At 39.4% G+C, this 19,290-nt stretch overlaps 1 protein-coding gene across 1 annotated transcript in view; it reads left to right on the top strand.

Annotated features, from left to right (window-relative positions):
* PFDN1 (prefoldin subunit 1) overlaps nucleotides 1-19,290 on the top strand; it is a 59,897-nt gene that overhangs the window by 26,528 nt on the left and 14,079 nt on the right. Inside the window, exon 3 of the mRNA XM_012646388.1 lies at nucleotides 531-615. Coding sequence (XP_012501842.1) covers nucleotides 531-615 — 85 coding nt within the window. The remainder of the gene's footprint in view (nucleotides 1-530; nucleotides 616-19,290) is intronic.

Here is a 19,290-nt window from a genome sequence, read left to right as displayed (position 1 = left end):
TCACTTTGTTGCCCTGGCTAGAGTGAGTGCCGTGGCATCAGCCTAGCTCACAGAAACCTCAAACTCCTGGACTCAAGCAATCCTACTGCCTCAGCCTCCCAAGTAGCTGGGACTACAGGAATGCGCCACCATGCCCGGTTAATTTTTTGTATATATTTTTAGCTGTCCAATTAATTTCTTTCTATTTTTGGTAGAGACGGTGTCTCGCTCTTGCCCAGGCTGGTCTCGAACTCCTGAGCTCAAACAATCCGCCTGCCTTGGCCTTCCAGAGTGCTAGGATTACAGGTGTGAGCCACCGCGCCCGGCCAAGTGGAATCTACTTTTAAGCCATCATTTCTTTTCAGCCAGGAAGGTTTAAAACATATGGTGGTTTCCTGAGTTTGTCATATTAACATAACAGTGCATTTTGTTTGTCCTGAATTGGGAGGTCCTTTTAGTTTTCTTAGTTTAATATTTGTGGTATAAAGCTATTGATTTTGATGAATACAATGGTCATATGGCTTAATTTTCAACTTTCTTTTGTTTCTTAGGTTTATTCTTCAATCCAAGGAGGTAATTCACAATCAGCTGTTAGAGAAACAGAGAATAGCAGAAGACAAAATAAAAGAATTAGAAGTAAGTTTTTAGTGAATATTGGCGATAAAAGTTAACTTTTGGGAAAAGTAATACTCTCATTGTGTCATATTAAATGAAAATGTATGCCTGCCAAGGTCATGTCACGTTATTTTTATTTTTTCTAATTATGTTAGAGCCATGAAGCAGTCATATTCCTGGCAGTGTATGAGACTGAAGAGAGAGAAAAAAAAGGGTAGTTGGAACTGTAGGCAATTTGAAGATGGGATGCTGTTAACCTAAATGTATTTTGTCTCTTGCCTTTGACTGAGCATGTCTATTCTTTAAAACAAAACAGAAACAAAAGTACAGTGTGTATTTAAACAACACATATGTATGGTGGATTTTGGTGGATGCACAAGAGGGTGAGTAATGATAATAGTTGTTAGAGGATCTTAGTGTAGTCTCTTTTACACATTATAATTTCTTTAACCTAGATTAGGTTCTAGATAAGGATGAAGTAGTAAGCTATAACTAATTAACTGTCTGAAGGATAGTGCTCCAGTGAGGAAAACAGATTTTTTTTTTTAAATTAGGGAAAAAGATGACAGGCAAGAGTAAGGTAGTAAATCTTAGGATAATTGGATTTTATTATTATAATTTCCTTATACAAGAAGACCGTTAGTGGGATATTCTTCTTGGGCTTTGGTGAAAGGCCCATCCTATATATAGTAAAAGTTAGATTGGACAGAAACTGGTTATTATCTCTTAGGGACCAAGATTTCCTGAGATGCAGGTGGAGATGTTGACTTCATAGGTCACTGTGTAATTTCTGTGAGTACTATTTGAGGCCAGTGGTTCAGAATCTGACTCAGCCCTCTGCTGAATTGGGGAGATAGCCCACGTAGCCTTCTGGGGATTTCTCAGGGACACTGACTTGGCCTGGCTCGGAAGCATGTAGTATCTTAGGTTACTTAGGCTTATTTTTGTTTGACTACTGATGATTTAAACAAACTTGATAATAGATTTGTAGCTTAGGGAAAATGTATTGTAAAAATAAGACAAAAAAGCAAATAAAAAGCAAAAAACCCAGTAAAGAAAAAACTGTTAGCCCGCGGTAACCAGGTTGTTGCTGGGTCCTATTTTATCGTTTTCATCAGCCCAGCTGTTCTACAGTGACTTTTATATCTTGTGTTTTCACTCAGAAGAAACAAAAGTATCTTTAAAAACCTAAATAAAACCATTTCACGTAGATAAAACAAAAAAATATGTTTTTGCAACTGTGGGTAAATATATCTAAAAATTGTCCTGATGAATAAGTAACAAGATGCAAAGTATTGTGTATAAAATTCTTTTTATGAAAACAGACAAAAAATCAAGATCTGTGTGTGAACATTGAAAATGATACATAAGGATATATATTAAAGTGTTAACAGTGATTACCCTAAGGAAATTAGATGGGACATAGGGTAAAATGATTTTTTCTTATAATCTCTGCGTTGAATAAATTTTAATAAGCATGCATTAACTTTTATGATTAGAAAATTATCACGGTAAAATTGCTGCAGGTGATGATTTTAGGATACTGCTCAGTTCTCGTGAGTATTAAGAAATTTATTTTCTAAAAGTTTCCTTTTGTGGAGTCTCTCAAATACTGGTAGAATATTTTATCTATTAGGAAGTTATTTTGTCTTTTTTCTTTTTAATCTTTACTTTACATGTCATTTATATTATAAAAGCAACACAAATGCACTATAAATAAGGAAAACAGTCAAACCAAATAAACAAATGATTAAAGCAAATAATAAAAAGATAGCTTTCTTTTCCCCAAACACTTCCAAATGTTACCTGTCACCTCTGCAGTTTGACGTGTATCATTCTAAACTTCTGTGTTTATATAAACATATTCATACGCACATATACTGAGCCTTTTTTCTTTATAGAGAAAGTATGCTGTATATGTTGTTTTTCATCATTTGACAGTTTGTTTTTTTTTTTTGAGACAGGGTCTTGTTATATTGCCACCACACCTGGCTTCCATTTGACAGTTTATCTTTCTGGTTTAGTAATATAAATGTAGTTTATATTGATTTCTTTTTTCTTTCTTTTTTTTTTTTTTTTTTTTTTTTTTTGAGACAGAGTCTTGCTCGTTGCCTGGGCTAGAGTGCCATGGCATCATCATAGTTCACAGCAACCTCAAACTCCTGGGCTCAAGCTATCCTCCTGCATCAGCCTCTCCATTAGCTGGGACTACAGGCATGAGCCACCATGCCCAACTAATTTTTTCTATTTTTAGTTGCCTGGCTAATTTTTTTTTCTTTCTTTCTATTTTTAGTAGAGATGGGGACTTACTTTTGCTCAGGCTGGTCTGAAACTCCTGAGCTCAAGCGATCCTCCCGCCTCGGCCTCCCAGAGTGTTAGGACTACAGGCCTGAGCCACCATGCCCGGCCCTATAGTTTATTTCTTATTTTCCATTTCTTTCACTGTTGTAGTTTCCTATCACCTCGACATTTAATTATTGCATGAACCATATCTCTGCATTTTGTATACTCTCTAATACTTCCCTAACACGTATTTTAACCACCTTTCTCTTCCCTGTAGCAATTCTATACTTTTCCACTGCCACACCTTGACAGTTTTGTTACTTCAGCCTGAAATGTAGGCATGTGCATGAACCGACATGTGTACTCATGTACACACATACTGTTAATTGTGGTGTTCAGATTTTAAGTGTTTCTTACTGATTTTTCTTCTGCTTATTCAGTTAGTTACTGAGAGAGATGTAATAAATTGTCCTCTATGGTCATATTTATCAATTTCTCCTTAGTCTGTCACTTTAGTGGGCAGTGGCATTTAGAGACTACCATCTGGGTGGGTAAGTACTCATTACTATATACACAGTTTAGAGCATATGTTTTATTTTGCTTTATATTCTTAGGAATTTCTCAATTATTTTAAAGATAGCATTCCACTGACTTCTGGCTTCCATTATTGCTGTTAAGAAGTCATCTGTTAGTGCAATTGTTAATTTGTCTTTTCTCTCTAGCTGCTCTTAATAGTCTTTGTCTTTCATGCTTTTTATAGTTTCTTCGGGATGTGTTTAGGTGTAGGTTTATTCTTTTTATTTTTTTCTTAATCTTAGTTGACATTTGTTGAGTTTCTTGAATCTGAGGATTCGTTTATTTTCTCAATTCTGGAAAATTTTTTATCTCTGAATATTACTTCTTCTGTATTTTGTTCATTAATGGTATTTTCTTCTGGAATTCTTCCCACCACCATCTGCAGGAGCATGTTAACTGATTTGCTTATCTCCAGCCTTCCCCCTTCTAATCCTTTTAACATATTTAAGTTAGAGTGACTTTTCTATTAATAAGATGTTAAATCTGGTCATATTACTCCCCTGTGTAAAACCTATCATTGTTCTTAGGGTAAAGTTCAAACTTTTTAACATACCTTCAGGGCTCTTTATGAAATTATTACTGTTTATTTCTCTCATCTCTCTCATTTCCTCTGCCTTATATTGCATGCTTCAGCCATGTGGAAATATTCTCAGTTTTTGGAACTTCCTGTTCTTTCTTTGTTTCTGTTAGATTTTTGAAAAGTAGTTCCCTCCTACCTTTACCAGCTCCAGTCCTTAGATCTTAGTATAGGGCTGCTTCCCTGAGAAACATTTTCTGATTCCTCAGTCTTAAGTTAGGTACTTCTTTCTTGTGCTCCGTGATTATTCTATTAGCTTCTTAGCACAATGTGAGAATTGGGAATATAAACTATTACCAGTTGAGTAACCCTAAATATAATTTATTATTTGGGAAGCTTGATACAGATTCATAGCTCTGCATGGTTTTTCCGAAGGCCTCCTAGTAATTGCTCCTCCGTTCAAATCTACAGTCTCTTCTGAACCCTAGTATTTCTTGCCAGTCTAATCTGTTTCATCTTAATCCTCTATAATTATCATCACCATTAATTTCTATCCTCAGATACCTTGCAATTAAGTTGAGGATGCACAATTTATACATTACCCTACCTACAAAGGCCAGACTATTTTCATTTACTAAGTTTTATCTCTGAAAGTGTAAGATTCTTTTTGGTCTGGGTCATTGGTAGAGTTTTTGATCAAAGCTGTTACTTGTTTTACTAGTTTGGTCCACTATGTATGCCTCCGGAGTAGCTGGGACTACAGGTACATGCCACTGCATCACGCTAATTCTTTCTGTCTTTAGTAGAGAGGAGGTCTTGCTCTTGCTCGGGCTGGTGTGGAACTCCTGAGCTCAGGTGATCCTCCCACCTTAGCCTCCCAGAGTGCTAGGGTTACAGGTGTGCCTCATGTTCTCTTGATGGGGAGTCATATTCCCTACTGGAAGGGGATAGATAACCACTATCTTGATGGTTGGAGGATAGTTTTAGTGTCTTTTTCTTCTTAAAACTTTTTTTTACATTTTAAAACACCTATGTTGGATTATTCTTTGGATCATAATCACTTTAATGAGATTAATTGGGAAGTATTTTCACAATAGGCTCACAACATGATAGAGTTATGTAGCTTATATCTTTATAAAGATAATGGAGCAAGTTCTGGGAGGGAATACCACCATTTCATCTTGTTGGTGATTAGTATACCAATGATTCTGATCCTATTCATGATATGACACAAAATGGTGGCTTTAGTATGCTAGAGTAGCCATCTTATTTATGTCATTATTTGAGGAAATGCTCTATTTTTTAAAAATACTGATGATAAATAACTTTTTTCTCATTTGTTTTAATTTCAAAGGAATATATATCATTATAAAATGTTTTCACAAACAATATGAAAGTGTAAGGCCTATTGTTGAGGGGAAAAGTATCAAACAGAATATTATCAATTAAAATACAATCTTAAGGCTTCTCTCCACTGGCTGACTGAATGGGCCCCTTCTTCGCCAAGGGGATGCCATAAAACTGAGTTACTAGTCTTGAGAAGGGAGATCAGACATGCCTCATCTTGATAAATAACTTTTTGAAGAAGGCACTGAGTGCATAATACCGTATATGTTGTTATTAGAAAAGTACAAAGTGTAATTAAAGAAAATAACTTGAATATAATTGGCATTTGCAATTATGACTCTTATGAGTCTCACTGTGTTTATAAAAGAATTTTCTTTTTATAATGTGTAACATTGCTACAAAGAGAAGGTACAAGTTTCTTTTGACAAAATTCTGTTCCCATTAAAGTTGAGTTAAAACTTTTGATAGATTGAAGAGATCTGTATGTTCTAAAGCTGGGGTCCCCAACCCCTGGGCTGAAGACTGGTACCGGTCTGTGGCCTGTTAGGAACTGGGCCTCGGGGCAGGAGGTGAGCTGGTAGGCAAGTGAGAGAAGCTTCATCTGTATTTACAGCCACTCCCCATCACTTGCATCACCGCATAAGCTCCACCTCCTGTCAGATCAGTGGCAGCATTAGATTCTCACAGGAGTGCAAACCCTACTGTAAACTGCGCTTGCGAGGGATCTAGGTTGCCTGCTCCTTATGAGAATCTAATGCCTGATGATCTGAGGTGGAGCTGAGGCGGTGATGCTAGTGCTGGGGAGTGGCTACAAATACAGATCATCATTAGCAGGCAGGTTTGACTGCACAAGAAATGTAGTGTGCTTGAATCATCTCGAAACCATCCCCTCACCCCCACCCCGGTCTTTGGAAAAATCGTTTTCCATAAAATTGGTCCCTGGTGCCAAAAAGGTTGGGGACCGCTGTTTTATAGAGTAGAAAATACATTTCTATATTTTTGCTCCCTTTTTTCTAGGTAAGGAGGGGATAATACTTACAGGTCTCTTTTGCAGTTGGGAAAACTTAGGTTCAGCATTCAAATGATCTGGAGCTCAGCTCCTGACTTTATGAATCTCAACTCTTGGGAACCCTTGAGGTAACGATAAACTTTCAGTGATATATTTGAACACATTTTGGCCATGATTCCCTTATGTTCTCTTCTTTGTTCCAGGTGGGGCCGAACGGTTACTACTTCAGGTCCAACTGCCTTCACTCTACAGTCTCTGTTATATTTTAGGCACCTGTATATACTGGTTAACCACTTTCTTTTCCCTCTATCTCTGGCATGGTTACACCCCCTTCCACCACCCTGGTTAGCTCAGCAATGACAGAATGAGAATAAGGAAACCCAGGACATTCTGGCCTGCTTAGTGTGCCACTCCTGACGCAGAGTGTTACAATCCCAGGGTTGTTGAAATAACTCTCCAGCCTATGCTATAAGTAAGATCGAAAAAACTATGTAAAAGTACTGACTCTTAAAATCCTGGCTCTTCCATAAAAAAGACAATTTTGGTCAGACAGTGGTTCCTGAAACAGTGGGAAGAATAGTGGTGAGAGAACTGGATAGGAGGTGCCTGTGACATTCTGCAGTTGGCTTAGTTCTGGTCCTCTGATGAGAACATGCTTTGGAGGATTCCTGTGGTGGATGACATTTTACTCTGCCTGGCGAGGATCATTTTTTCCATAGCATGGGTGGCGACCGGTAGGCACTTGGACAGATGTCCAGTTTTGCCCTAAGTACTTCATTTTTGAGCTGGTACTGCTGTGTATATGAAAGGAGCCCCTCTTTGGAGGTGATGTCAACTACGTGGTGTCCTCTACTATATGATAGGCACTGATTCTTACTTGTGTTGTCAGTGAAGAAAGGAGGGCAGGCGAGAGCAGAGCCAGTGATAGAATGTTTTTTTAAACATTAAACAGGAAGTGGGCCTAATGGTTCATTATAAAATTTTGTAGTCGCCATACAAAGGAAAAAAATTTGTAAAATTTTGTAATGAATATTTTGTAAATAAAGGTACATTTAGCTATAATTTCCCATTTTCCCTATGTATGGTGACTTTTGGGACACCGTATACTTTAGTTTACTCTGTTTTTGAACAAAATCACTCTTTTTTTTGCCTTGCTTCTTTTGCTCAGCATTGTTTGTGAAGAACATCCATGTTATAATCTGAGATTGTGATTTGTTTTCATTGCTATATGGTTGCCCATCCTACAGAAGTACTACGATTTATCTATCCAGACAGTCCATTTTTAGCCTTAACAAGTCAAGATGTTCTCATAGGGTATTTGTATAGTTTATCTTAGCCTCTTGTTGAGGGGAAATGTTTTTCAGAGTCTACCCTCTACCCTCACCCCAGGAGAGTTTGAGTCCTAGAAAGAAGTATAAAATGTTTCTACTCTAAAAATTAGCTTGGCCGGGGCATGGTGGCTCACATCCATAATCCAAGCATTTTGGGCGGCCAAGGCAGGAGTATTGCTTGAGGCCAGGAGTTCGAGACCAGCCTGGGCAACATAGTGAGACCCTACAAAAAATAAGAAAAATTAGCCAAGTGTGGTGGTGCATGCCTGTGGTCCTAGCTACTTGTGAGGCTGATGGCGAAAGATCGCTTGAGCCCAGGAGTTCAGGGAGTTCAAGACTGCAGTGAGCTGTGATCACAACACTGCACTACAGCCTGGATGACAGTGAGACCCTGAATCTTAAAAAAAAAAAAAAAAAAAAAAAAAAAAAATTAGCTTGATGATTTCCCACCTTCAGCAGTAGCTAGATGGCTAGGCACTTATGAATGTGTGTGTGTGTGTTTTTTTTTAATTTTGAAAACAAACGCAAGTTGCCAAATTAATCTTTCTATGTTGTTTTGACTTTGGAGAGTCTTGGGAATTGATGTCTCTTATTCTTGCATACACTGGGATTTCAGATATGACTACTTCTCTCTTTATAGAGTTAATTTGCATGCTCAACCTTTATAAAAATAGGTATTTGTTTTAAAATACTTTTCAGTTATTTAAGACTTAACTCTAGGCCTGGCTGGGTGGCTCATGCCTATAATCCTAGCACTGTGGGAGGCCCAAGGCGAGAGGATTGCTTGAGGCCAGGAGATCGAGACCAGGCTAAGCAAGAGTGAGACCCCTGTCTCTACCAAAAATAGAAAAAATTAGCTGGGTGTGGTGGCATGTCCCTGTAGTCCCAGCTCCTTGGGAGCCTGAAGCAGGAGGATCACTGGAGCCCAGGAGTTTGAGGTTGCAGTGAGCTATGATGACTCCACTGTACTCTACCCAGGGTGACAGAACAAGACCCTGTCTCAAAAAAAACAAAAAAAACCTTAAGCCTAAAAGAGACCGATGGTTGGAAACCCCAGAGTTTATAGTAAACTATATATAGTCTGTATACCCTGGTGTCTTATGTCTTAGGGTTTAATGAAGCTGGAGATTCTTCCTTTGTGCCTTTCAGATAAAAGTAGGCATGGGTCTGAAAAAGCCTATCTATGCTTTTTTTTTCCTGTTTGAGCAGTCTTTATTATTAATATTATCAGTGCCTTGATCAGTGTATATGTTATGATCCAAGTGCTAAAATTTGCCCAAATGTAAAGTATTTGTGATGTATTTCATTTCCTCCATAGAAATACTGTAGGTCTGGCGAGAACTTAAATGTAAGCAGTTCACATAGATTGGTCCTTTTACCTAGATAACCTTTCTTATTGTTCTATAAAATATATATTACAGATATTTAAGATACACACACCCTTGATTTGATCTGTTCCCTGATGGTGCATCTTCATTGTATGATTAGGATAAAAGATTTTAAGATAATTGGATTTGCATTCCAATTAGCCCAGGGTTCAGCCTTTTGCATCTTGATTCAGTTATTCTTTTCTTCTTGGATACATTCCCACGGTGCCTTGTTTCCCTCCTTGGAGTACTTATTTATGCCTACACTAGACTATTCCTTTGAATGCTTTAGAGAGTTGTTGACCTCAGCCTTTCTTGTTATATGCTTTACTTTTCTGTCTAACCATAAGTATATGTCCTTAGCCTCCTCCCTCCTACACCTGAGACTTTCTTAAATCATTTTCAAACTGCCTAGAGAAAGACTTCTTTTAATGAGTTAGACTTTGGATTTTCTTTCACGTTATTGCATACCTCTCTGCTGTGTTAGTGTACTTTTCCTTATCCTAGATTCTGACTCTGATCAGTCTCTGTTCTCATATCACAGATGTCCTCTAACCTGTAGTAATAGATACTGGCCAGAAAAAGTGAGTTGTTCAGTACTCAATGTGGGGAAGGCCACACCTGTCTTAATGAGCATACTACACATGTCAGCTCAAAAGAACGAGATCCAAAAGGCTGACATTTGAACCTTAAATAGAGATTTCCAAGTATACTTGATTTACAGTAGAGCATTCATTACCCTAAATTCCTAATTTAAAAGCCTTATGTTGATTTAGGAGTTCTTCGTTCTAGCCCTTGCTGTATTCTAAGCCTCAGTTTCTCCATCTGTAAAATGAGAATATTGGATTAATGATCTTTAGGGTTGGTCGCTCGAATCACCTATATTGAGATTATCATCATAACCTTGGTCTTCTGAATTGCCACTTTAGAAAGCAAAAATGCCCCTTTGAAAAGATGGAAGGAAGCAAAACAAAACAATTTCCTTTCGTGCCCACATCATTATCTTAATTTTTAAAAAACAAATCCTATTTTTGAAGCTAAAATAAAGGTTACTTGTCTACGTACAGCTTTGCCATCTAATATGTCATACAAGGTGATGACATCTCCTTTGGTATCTTTGTACTAGTCACTTATGTCACAGAGGTGTGCACGTGATGGCTTAAAGGTAGTTTATATTAGGCATCCCGTTTTAGAGATACACACTTTTTTTGTTTTGAAGACGGGGCCTCACTTTGTCACCCAGGCTAGAGTGCGGTGGCATGATCATAGTCACTGCAACCTCAAACTCCTGGGCTCAAGCCATCCTCCTGCCTCAGCCTCCTGAGTAGCTGGGACTGCAGGCTCATGTCACCACACCCGGCTAATTTATCTATTTATTTGTGGAGACCGGGTCTCACTGTTGCTCAGGCTGGTCTTGAACTCCTGACCTCAAGTAATTCTCCCACCCCGCCCTCCCAAAGTGCTAGGAATCCAGGCTTGAGCCACCGCGCCCAAACCTAGAGTTATATACCTTTGGGTAGAGCGGGATAGTTTATTAACTCCGCATACATAAATTGACATCATTTTTACACGATGCTTACAACAGTGACATGCGTGTCCCTGTGTTCAGGAAATGTTAGATTCCTTGAGTGTTCATGAACATTTTAATAAATTGTACCTTATTTTATAAAATATGTTTTTATGAATTTTAGTTAATCTGATGCAATTATACTACTCTCTTAGGGCTTTACCATTTTAATTTTACCATTTTATTCATTTTTCAAATGATTTTTGCTATATTATTTATAAATAGAATGACTAATTGGGAGAGTTTCTCCCATCTCACTTTGTCTTGCTTTCAAATAAATCTCCCACCTGCCATCAGCATAATAAAACTATCTAAAGTCCATTATTGTTCATGAAGCCATTCTTTTGGTACATAATCATCTTGTGAGGGAATTTTTCCAGAATGTACACAAATGCATTGTACTCCTAACTTTTGTGTAAAACAATTTAGTTCATCTGTTTCTGCTTTTGTTTTTAAGAAAACATGTGAGGGTGGAACAATACTCCAGGTTGGGAAAGGTTATCAGTTTCCGCTAATGTTTTATATGTACTCTGTTTTTATATGAAACTCTAAAGGCTCAAACTCTGTGATGCTATAAAGACATGGAAAATGATTCTTTCTTAGGATTGGAGGAAGTGATGACTAGTGTTTTTTTTGCTGGTAGTATCTGATAATCCCACCTCCCTTTAGCTATTCTAGGCATGTTTAGTTGTCAGGCGTTGTCGGACTAAATTGCTAAAAATAACAAATAAGGGGGAGGTGGTTCTAAGGCCAGCTCTTGCCACTGTCTGTAATCTGTTTAATTTGGTTCCTAGGGAGAAAGGGCAAAAGGAACATGGTGCCATTCTCATTGAATGGATTTTTTGTTTAAAGTGCTGACAAGAGCATTGTTTGAGCTCTCCCTTTTCCCAAACCCCATAGAACTCATGTACCCACATTCATGTTCTGTGTGGAGCCAGAGCCTAGGGGCTCAAAGAGCATGCTCCAGGCAATTGTGGGCTTCTGCTGGTCTTTTAATGTGGCTTTTGATCTTGGAAATGTGCAGTTAGCCTGTAAGAAAGAGTGAGAGGAGCATGGTGGTTTGAAAATGGGGGAGTTGGTGTGTGAATAAAGAAATCTTTCTATTTAGTACTCTCCCCTAACCTCAGTGTTCTCGGAGTGTCAGGTTGTTTGATAAAATTAACCACACGTGTGACTCCAGCACACTTGCATGTAATTCTGACCCACGCTGCCAGCCTAGAGCTCTGCTTTGATTTGGCTCTTGACGTCTCTGTGCCTTAACTTCTTCCCAAGAATAGAAACAACTCTCTGTAGAGACAGCAATCTAGTACTTGTTTGTAAAGCTGTTGAAGATCACTGAAGGAAGGATTTAAATGTCTTTCCTATCCCCTGCTGTGTATTTGCTAGAGTGGAGTGTGTGAAAACTAGGAGCAAATGTTGTTATATTTCTGGTGTTCTGTGTTGACTCACCTGAGGACTTAGTGATTTTTATATTCTGAAGTTGTGTATTGATTTTTGTATTCTGAAGTTTCATCCCAAATCCTTTCCTTTGTGCAATTCCTTTCTCAGTGCTGGTGGTGGAGGTATCTGAACCTGACCACTTTAGCACTGAAGGAAAAAAATGGATTGTTTTTATTAAGAGATTCTGGGGGCTGGGCTGGGGTGGGGAGGCGCTGTGGAGATGTCTTGGGAAGTCTACATTAATGAAGATCCTGGTACTTACCTAGAGCTTTGAGATCCAAGCAGTTAGATGCTGCGAGCTTTGGGAATGCATATTTAGACACTTCTTAAGTCACCAACCTGCCTCACTCCCTGGTTTAATGAAAGGCTGTTGATTATCCAGGTGAGAAATGATGGCAGCTTGGACCAGGATGGTGGCAGCTGAGAGGTGGTCAAACTCTGAATATATTTTAAGGTGGAGCCAAGGTGATTGGGTGTAGGAGTGAAAGAGGAGTCAAAAAACCCTGAAGTTTTGGACCGCTGATTAAGGAATCATATCCTCTTCCTCCCATGTAAATCACTGATTCTCCTGTTGGAGAGATCTGGGATGGGTTCATGGGAGAGGGCACATTTCACCTGGGCTTTGAAGGTCAGTTAGAATTTTGCTAGATGGGGCTGGGGCGGGAAGAGGGCATTTCAAACCAAAGATAGTATGAACAGAAGTCTGAAAGTGGCGGGGTAGCTGCAGTAGAGTGTTGGAGTGAGAAATGAGGCTGGAAGGGTCTAAGCCTGTGTTGGGGAACCTGTGGCCTTTTGATTGAATCCAAATTTTACAGAACAACTTCTTTTATTAAACGGAGTGCAGTAGAGAGAGATGAAGATTTTCTTGCCTTCTTTGGTGCTTAAAAAAGAACAATCTTGAAATCAAAAGGCCACAGGTTCCCCACGCCTGGAAGTGAATGAAGTCAGCATTGCTTCTTCTCATTTTGTCTAAGTACTGCTTGTTCTGGGCAAGTAGCTAGTCCCGGTGTCCATGCTATTCATTCAGTGTGGTCTGTACTCAGCATTCCATGTGTGCTGGGCTCCACAGAGATTGTCCTGCTGCAGACATTCCATATGTTTATAGGAGCAAATGTGCTATTGCTGATTGCTGCTGTAGAGATTAGTGTTTCCTAGTCAGTTTTCAGGTTTCAAAACTAATTGTAAAAGCAAATTGAAAGACTGGTTTGGGTCATGTTACCTTTGAGATACTATTAGACACACAAGTAGAGGTATTGAATAGACAGTTGAATAGATGAATCTAGAACTCTAGGCTAGTGAAATAAAATGGAGAATTCTCTATAAATTGTCAATTTATAGATGGCATTTCAAGTCATAGATCTGGATTAGGTCCACTAAGGGAAAAGGATAGCTAGAGAAGGGACAGGGTTCGTGGATTAAGCCCTGGGTCACTGTAGCAGGGTGTATGTAACGCACTTCACAGAGGTGTGGACAGTGTGTGTTGGGAGACCAGAGAGCTGAGGGAATACCCACAGGCACAGGCCTCGCTGAGAAGGGGCCAAGCTGCAGGGTCGGGACCAATTCCCTCCATGGTTAGGGAACTACTTTTTCGTGGGTTGTCTAGGCCCATGGCTTTGCTGCGACAGCAGGGCCTGTCACTTGTGTTAGACCCGAGTTGCAAGTGCTTTGTGACCTTCCCTTACCAGCACTGACTCTGGAGCTGGGCAGGCCTGGTGGGCAGAGGGAAGCAGGTTTGTTCCCCCTGGGAGGGATTGCAGAAGGTAGAGGCTGACATCAGGTTAGGCTCAGAGTTGAGCACTCTGTGGGACCACACTGCGAGGGAGAGGCTGAACACAGACCATTTAGAGTACAGGAGATAAGAAATCTGCCATGTATCTGTGCTATCTTGAGTAAAATTTGAGGGAGGTGGGTACTTACATGGGCAAAGGCAAACATGCCTGCTAGTTTTGAACTAGTTTTGAAGGCTGAAAGGTCCCTAAAGGGATTTTATGGTAACTAGTACCTTCACTATTCCCTCACACATATGCACACACACTTTCCTACCTTTTTTGAGACCCAAGGATGTACTAAGAAAAGCTTCAACTTTTAGGATATTTTTCTAGTTCATCTTGAAGATTCTTAGCAAGTAATAGATACTGCTTGTCTTTGCTCTATGTGTAGCATAATGCATTGGCATGAGAATTAGGAAAATGAATTCTGAAATCATAAAAAGATGAATTTGAACTCTGACTCTGCCACTTACTACCATCTTGGGTAAATTACATACTTAGTGTTTCTAAGCTTAAATACGCTTGTATGTAAAATGGCAACAAACGGCAGTGTTGGGATGGAGGGAGACACAGTAAATAACTTTTATCTCCTGCCCAAGAATGGAACCAATTGAAAGTTGGGCAGATGGATATAAAAATTTCACCCTTTTATACATTTTACCTTGAATACTGATAGAGATTAGATTGAAGGATGTGGCCTAGGTGTGCGTGCAGCAGTAATGGGTGTCCAGTACTGACCTAGAGTTAGGCGTACATGTTAAATGAACTCACCCAACAAATCTCTGAAAGTGCAGGGCAACCACTTGTCTCTCTGCAGTCAGGCAGAGCCTATCTGTCACTTCTGAGGAAAATGTGTACCTTCTGCAAGCAAGCAGTTCCTGGGAGGGCAGAATGGGCTGAGCCATAGTTTTTTCCTCCCAAACAAGCCAATCAGAAAAGCCACTAGTCTTCCCCAGACTAGACTGAGGAGGCCAGGACTATAGCTAATGAAAACTGGAGGTGAGGAAGATAAGCATTTCTTACTTAAGAAAAGTGCCTGCCTTGTAACATAAAACATGTAAATCATTTAATACTGTGCCTGGCACGTAGTAAACGCTAAGTGCAGGATTTTATTATTTGCCTATGGTGGATGTTCAGCAGCTATTTACTGATTGAGCATATTGCCACCAAGTGCTTATAAAAGATATTTGTTTCCCCAGACTGGTGATACCTGCTTCAGAAGGTATTTTTTTAAATTTGGGAAAAATTAAAAAATTAAAGCTGATTTATCACCCAGAATTAACAAATGGTAGCATTCTATATTTACTTTTTTTTTTACAAAAATAAAATGAATGAAATTTGAGTCTTTTTTATAACACCCACCCCAATCTCATTTCAGTTCTCCAGAAGTAACAGCTACCAAGGATTTGATCTGTATCTTTCCATTCCATGGTTTGTAAGCATCTTATATTCAGCAAGTGATACCATGTTCATATTTTTCAACAACTTGCTTTTCTCATTTCGAGCTCCAGCTGCACAGTAAATATTCATTCATTCTAACTGCTATGGGGCATTCCATAAGAACATGAACCTTTCCGTATTTTATTTAAAGGACCCACTGTTGATAGCTTCAGTATACACCATGTAAATGTGGCTGATGACTCCTTTGGTGTGAAGCATAAACATGGCTAGTGGGAGGGCTAGTTGATGGGCTCGAGGATGTAAGTGCCAGCAGGTCAGTCAGATCTGCTGCTTTTATTTCTTGATAGCCATGGAGTCTGTGGCGAAGCCATGTCATGAGCTTGGCGGCCTCTGCCTGTGTTTTAGGAATGGAGATCATGTGTTCTTCACAGAGCCAGAGCCAGAATCTGTCAGAGAAAAAGAGGGAGATCAAAGTGGTAACCCGGGATTCCAGGTTCTAGACTCCAGCCACTCTGTCATTCACTTTTGCTCTGAAAGAAATGGGGGTTCTTATGCCATGGTTGTATACCCCAAGTAGCTGGACCTTCTATTTGTGGTCATTTTCTTATAAAATGATAAACTCCAGAGTTTATACCGGCTCTGAGTAAAGAGATAAGTGGTTTCTAAGTGGCCTGGCATCTGGAAATTGAAGAAAGGGCAAAGTGAAAACCACCCCTTGAATCATGTTTGCAGAGAGAAGTATGCCAAGGACTCTTTTATTACTCCAGTGTCATTATAAATTTAATTGGTGTTATGTCAGCTATTAGATCAGAGCTATTAGCATATTAAACTCCATTCTGTTTACACCAGTTCCATGGTAACTTGGTGGGTGTGGAGTTGGGGACAAGTGGCAGCTGTGACGGTTGGTCTGTAGAGCAATTTCATCATGGTCTAAACCCTGTGTCCCCGTGGATGGAGAAGTGTCACTGAGTGGTGTGGATCTGACCTCTCAGTCCCCCTCAGAACAGCCAGTGCTGGGAATAAAGGTCCTGGGCTGCTTTGTGTCTTAAAAGTTTAGTTAAGAGTTAGAGAACAGTGCTTTCTTGCGTGATATTGAGAGGTACGACTATGAATTTCCTCTCTCTTTCTTAGTGAAAAGACAGCCAAGGTTTTTGGAAAGCTTTATAAATAGCCCTTTGATATTGGAGTATATTCGTGGTTCTCCAATTCTGCCCTCTGCTGACCCATACACATCAGCCGAGGAGGTGCCCATGAGTCATGTATCTGTGCTTGCCATAGCTCTGAGCTAGTGCTTGTTTTCACTGGCTCCAGGTCCTTTTATGGGTTTCCGGTACCATATCTCTATTTTTTTAGTTGTATAAATACGTTACTCGATTGGAAAGTGGTAATGTGATCACATAAAAGTTTCCTTACCCTTGTTTGTCCACTGGCTCTCCCAGAGTACCTTATTAACTCATTAATCTAAATGCTTAATGCTTCTGCTTACAACATTTAAGTTCACTTTGAGAAATTAGTATGTCAGTTTATTTTACCCTGGCCAGTTTGTGTATGTATTGCTCTAAGTCTTTGGGTGGAGTACAGACCGATTTGCTGGTGAAAATAATTTGTTAGGAACTTGTCTTGCCATGCCTGTTTTCAACACAGAGCTTTAATGTCCTGTCTTTCGCCCTGTGGTGCAGCATTTTGAGAAGGTAGGAATTCTTTTTTAAAAAATTGAGGTAAAATTCACATACCATAAAATTCACAATCTTGCATAACCATCACCACTGTCTGATTCTAGAACATTTTCATCACCCCAAAAAGAAACCCCTTACCCATTAAGCTGTCACTGTCAGTTCCCTTCCTCCCCAAGAACCTGGCAGCCATTGCTCTGTTTTCTGTCGCTGTAGATTTCCCTGTTCATATAAATGGACCACAAAAATGTGTGGCTTTTTGTTTCTGGCCTCTTTTGCTTAATGTTTTCAGGGTTAATTCATGTTGTAGCATGTATGAGTACTCTTTCCTTTTTATGTTTGAAGAATATATTCCATTGTATGGATATACCACATTTTGTTTATCCATTCATCAGTTGATGGACCTTTGGGTTGTTTCACTTTTTGGCTATTGTGAATAATGCTGTTATGAACATTTACAAGTTTTTGTTTGAACAGCTGTTTTCATTTCTCTTGGATACATACCTTGGAGTGAAATTGCTGGGTCGTATGATAATTTTTATGTTTTAATTTCTCGAGTAATTGCCAAACTATTTTCCACAGCAGCTGCACCGTTTCATTCCCACCAGCAATATATGAGGGTTCCATTTTCTCCACATCTTTGCCAACAATTGTTATTTTACGTTTTGATTATAGATATTGTAGTGTGTGTAAAGTAGTCTCTCATTATGGTTTTTATTTGCATTTCTGTAGTTGCTAATGATGTTGAACAGCTTTTCATGTGCTTATTGGCCATTAATATATCTTCTTTAGAGACATATCTGCTCAAGTCCTTTGCTCATTTTTTAATTGGGTCGTCTTTTTATTGTTGAGTTGTAAGAGAATAGGAATGCTAGATTTGCTTGGAGCAGAGAGCCAGGTCAGACTGACTTCAGGCTTTTGCCACACTTACCTGCATGTTAGTCTTGCCCCCACAGTTGAGTCAATTACACCTCCACTTCCAAGAATGCAAGGTGTTGCCCTTACTTCCTCTCTCAGTGGGCACACCCTTATTCACCTACCCCTTTACCATGCCTACAGGCCAAACTCCACTGTAAACACTGTTCGTTTAATCCTCTTGCTCTTCTTGTAAGACTGGGTCAAACCGAAGGCAAATTGAAATGGTATGACTTTTTGTTTTAATTTTTTTGCTCATTTAGAAGACTTGCAGAGTTTTAATAGTCCTTCTAGTTCCTCTTACTGATGAATACTTGCCTTTTTGATTCTGGAAAAACAGAAGAAAAATAATGTATATTGGAAATGTCTTTTGTGAAATTTGTTTTCATGAGGTTTCTTTATTATATACTCTGTACAGTTGTTTTTCACATATGGTAGACTTAGAAGTCTGTTCTACATAGCCTGTACTTTTTAGTTTTTTGTTTGTTTGTTCGAGAAAGAAATCAAAGGTCCCAGGGTTGGATTTCAGGGTGGTGATATTGGTAGTGTTCTCTGTGCTTCTTTTCCTGATTTGTTTTGCTCAGTTCCTGAAATAGGCAAATACTTAGGTTTAGTGTACCTTTAGTACATTTATACTGCACAGAATTCTCAGCTGTGTCATTGTGTGGTCTCTGAAGTACATTCTCTTAGCTCCTTCATTTCCTGAACATAATATTTCAGCCCCCTAGTCATGTCCTTGGGCATAATTATACTGATGCTTCTACAGCACTTGTGTTGGACCTGCACAAAGCCCAGTGTCTCACTGAAGATGGGAGGTACAGTTATTTGTCCTGATGCTGCATTACGTGTGCTCTTAAGGCTCATCTGTGTCAATGAAAACACCAGCCAATTTTCCTTCATAGAGTTTTTGGGTCAAGTCTCAACTTTTCAAAGTTGCAAGATATCCTAGAAGCCACTTGGCGTAGCACTGCCCTCTCCAGCCCCCAGCCATTTCTGACTTGTTGTCATTCCTCTTGAACACATCCAGTGATTTCTAATGATTGCATCCTTTTTCCTGAACTGCTCTTCTCTTGGTTGCTGTGACACACAGTTTCCCGCTACTGGTTCCTTCTCTTCCTTCCCACCTTAAAAGGTTGAATTTCTTCAAGGCTAAGTTCTCTTATTCTATGTTCTTTCTCTAGGAATTTCATTCATTCTCGTGACTTCAGGTACCACCTGTATGTAAAATTATTATCTCCAGCCCAGACTTCTTCCATGAACTTCAGACCCAATCTAGTTTGCTTTTCACATCTCACTTGGATATCTCACAAGTACCTTAAACTCATTGTATCCAAAACAAAACTCATAATCTGGCCGGGCGTGGTGGCTCACGCCTGTAATCCTCGCTCTCTGGGAGGCTGAGGCGGGCAGATTGTTTGAACTCAGGAGTTCGAGACCAGCCTGAGCAAGAGCGAGACCCCGTCTCTACTAAAAATAGAAAGAAATTAATTGGACAACTAAA

This window comes from Propithecus coquereli, unplaced genomic scaffold (assembly GCF_000956105.1).
Source record: "Propithecus coquereli isolate 6110/MARCELLA unplaced genomic scaffold, Pcoq_1.0 Scaffold242, whole genome shotgun sequence".
NCBI classification, from domain to species: domain Eukaryota; kingdom Metazoa; phylum Chordata; class Mammalia; order Primates; family Indriidae; genus Propithecus; species Propithecus coquereli.
This window is presented reverse-complemented; position numbering and strand designations above follow the sequence as displayed.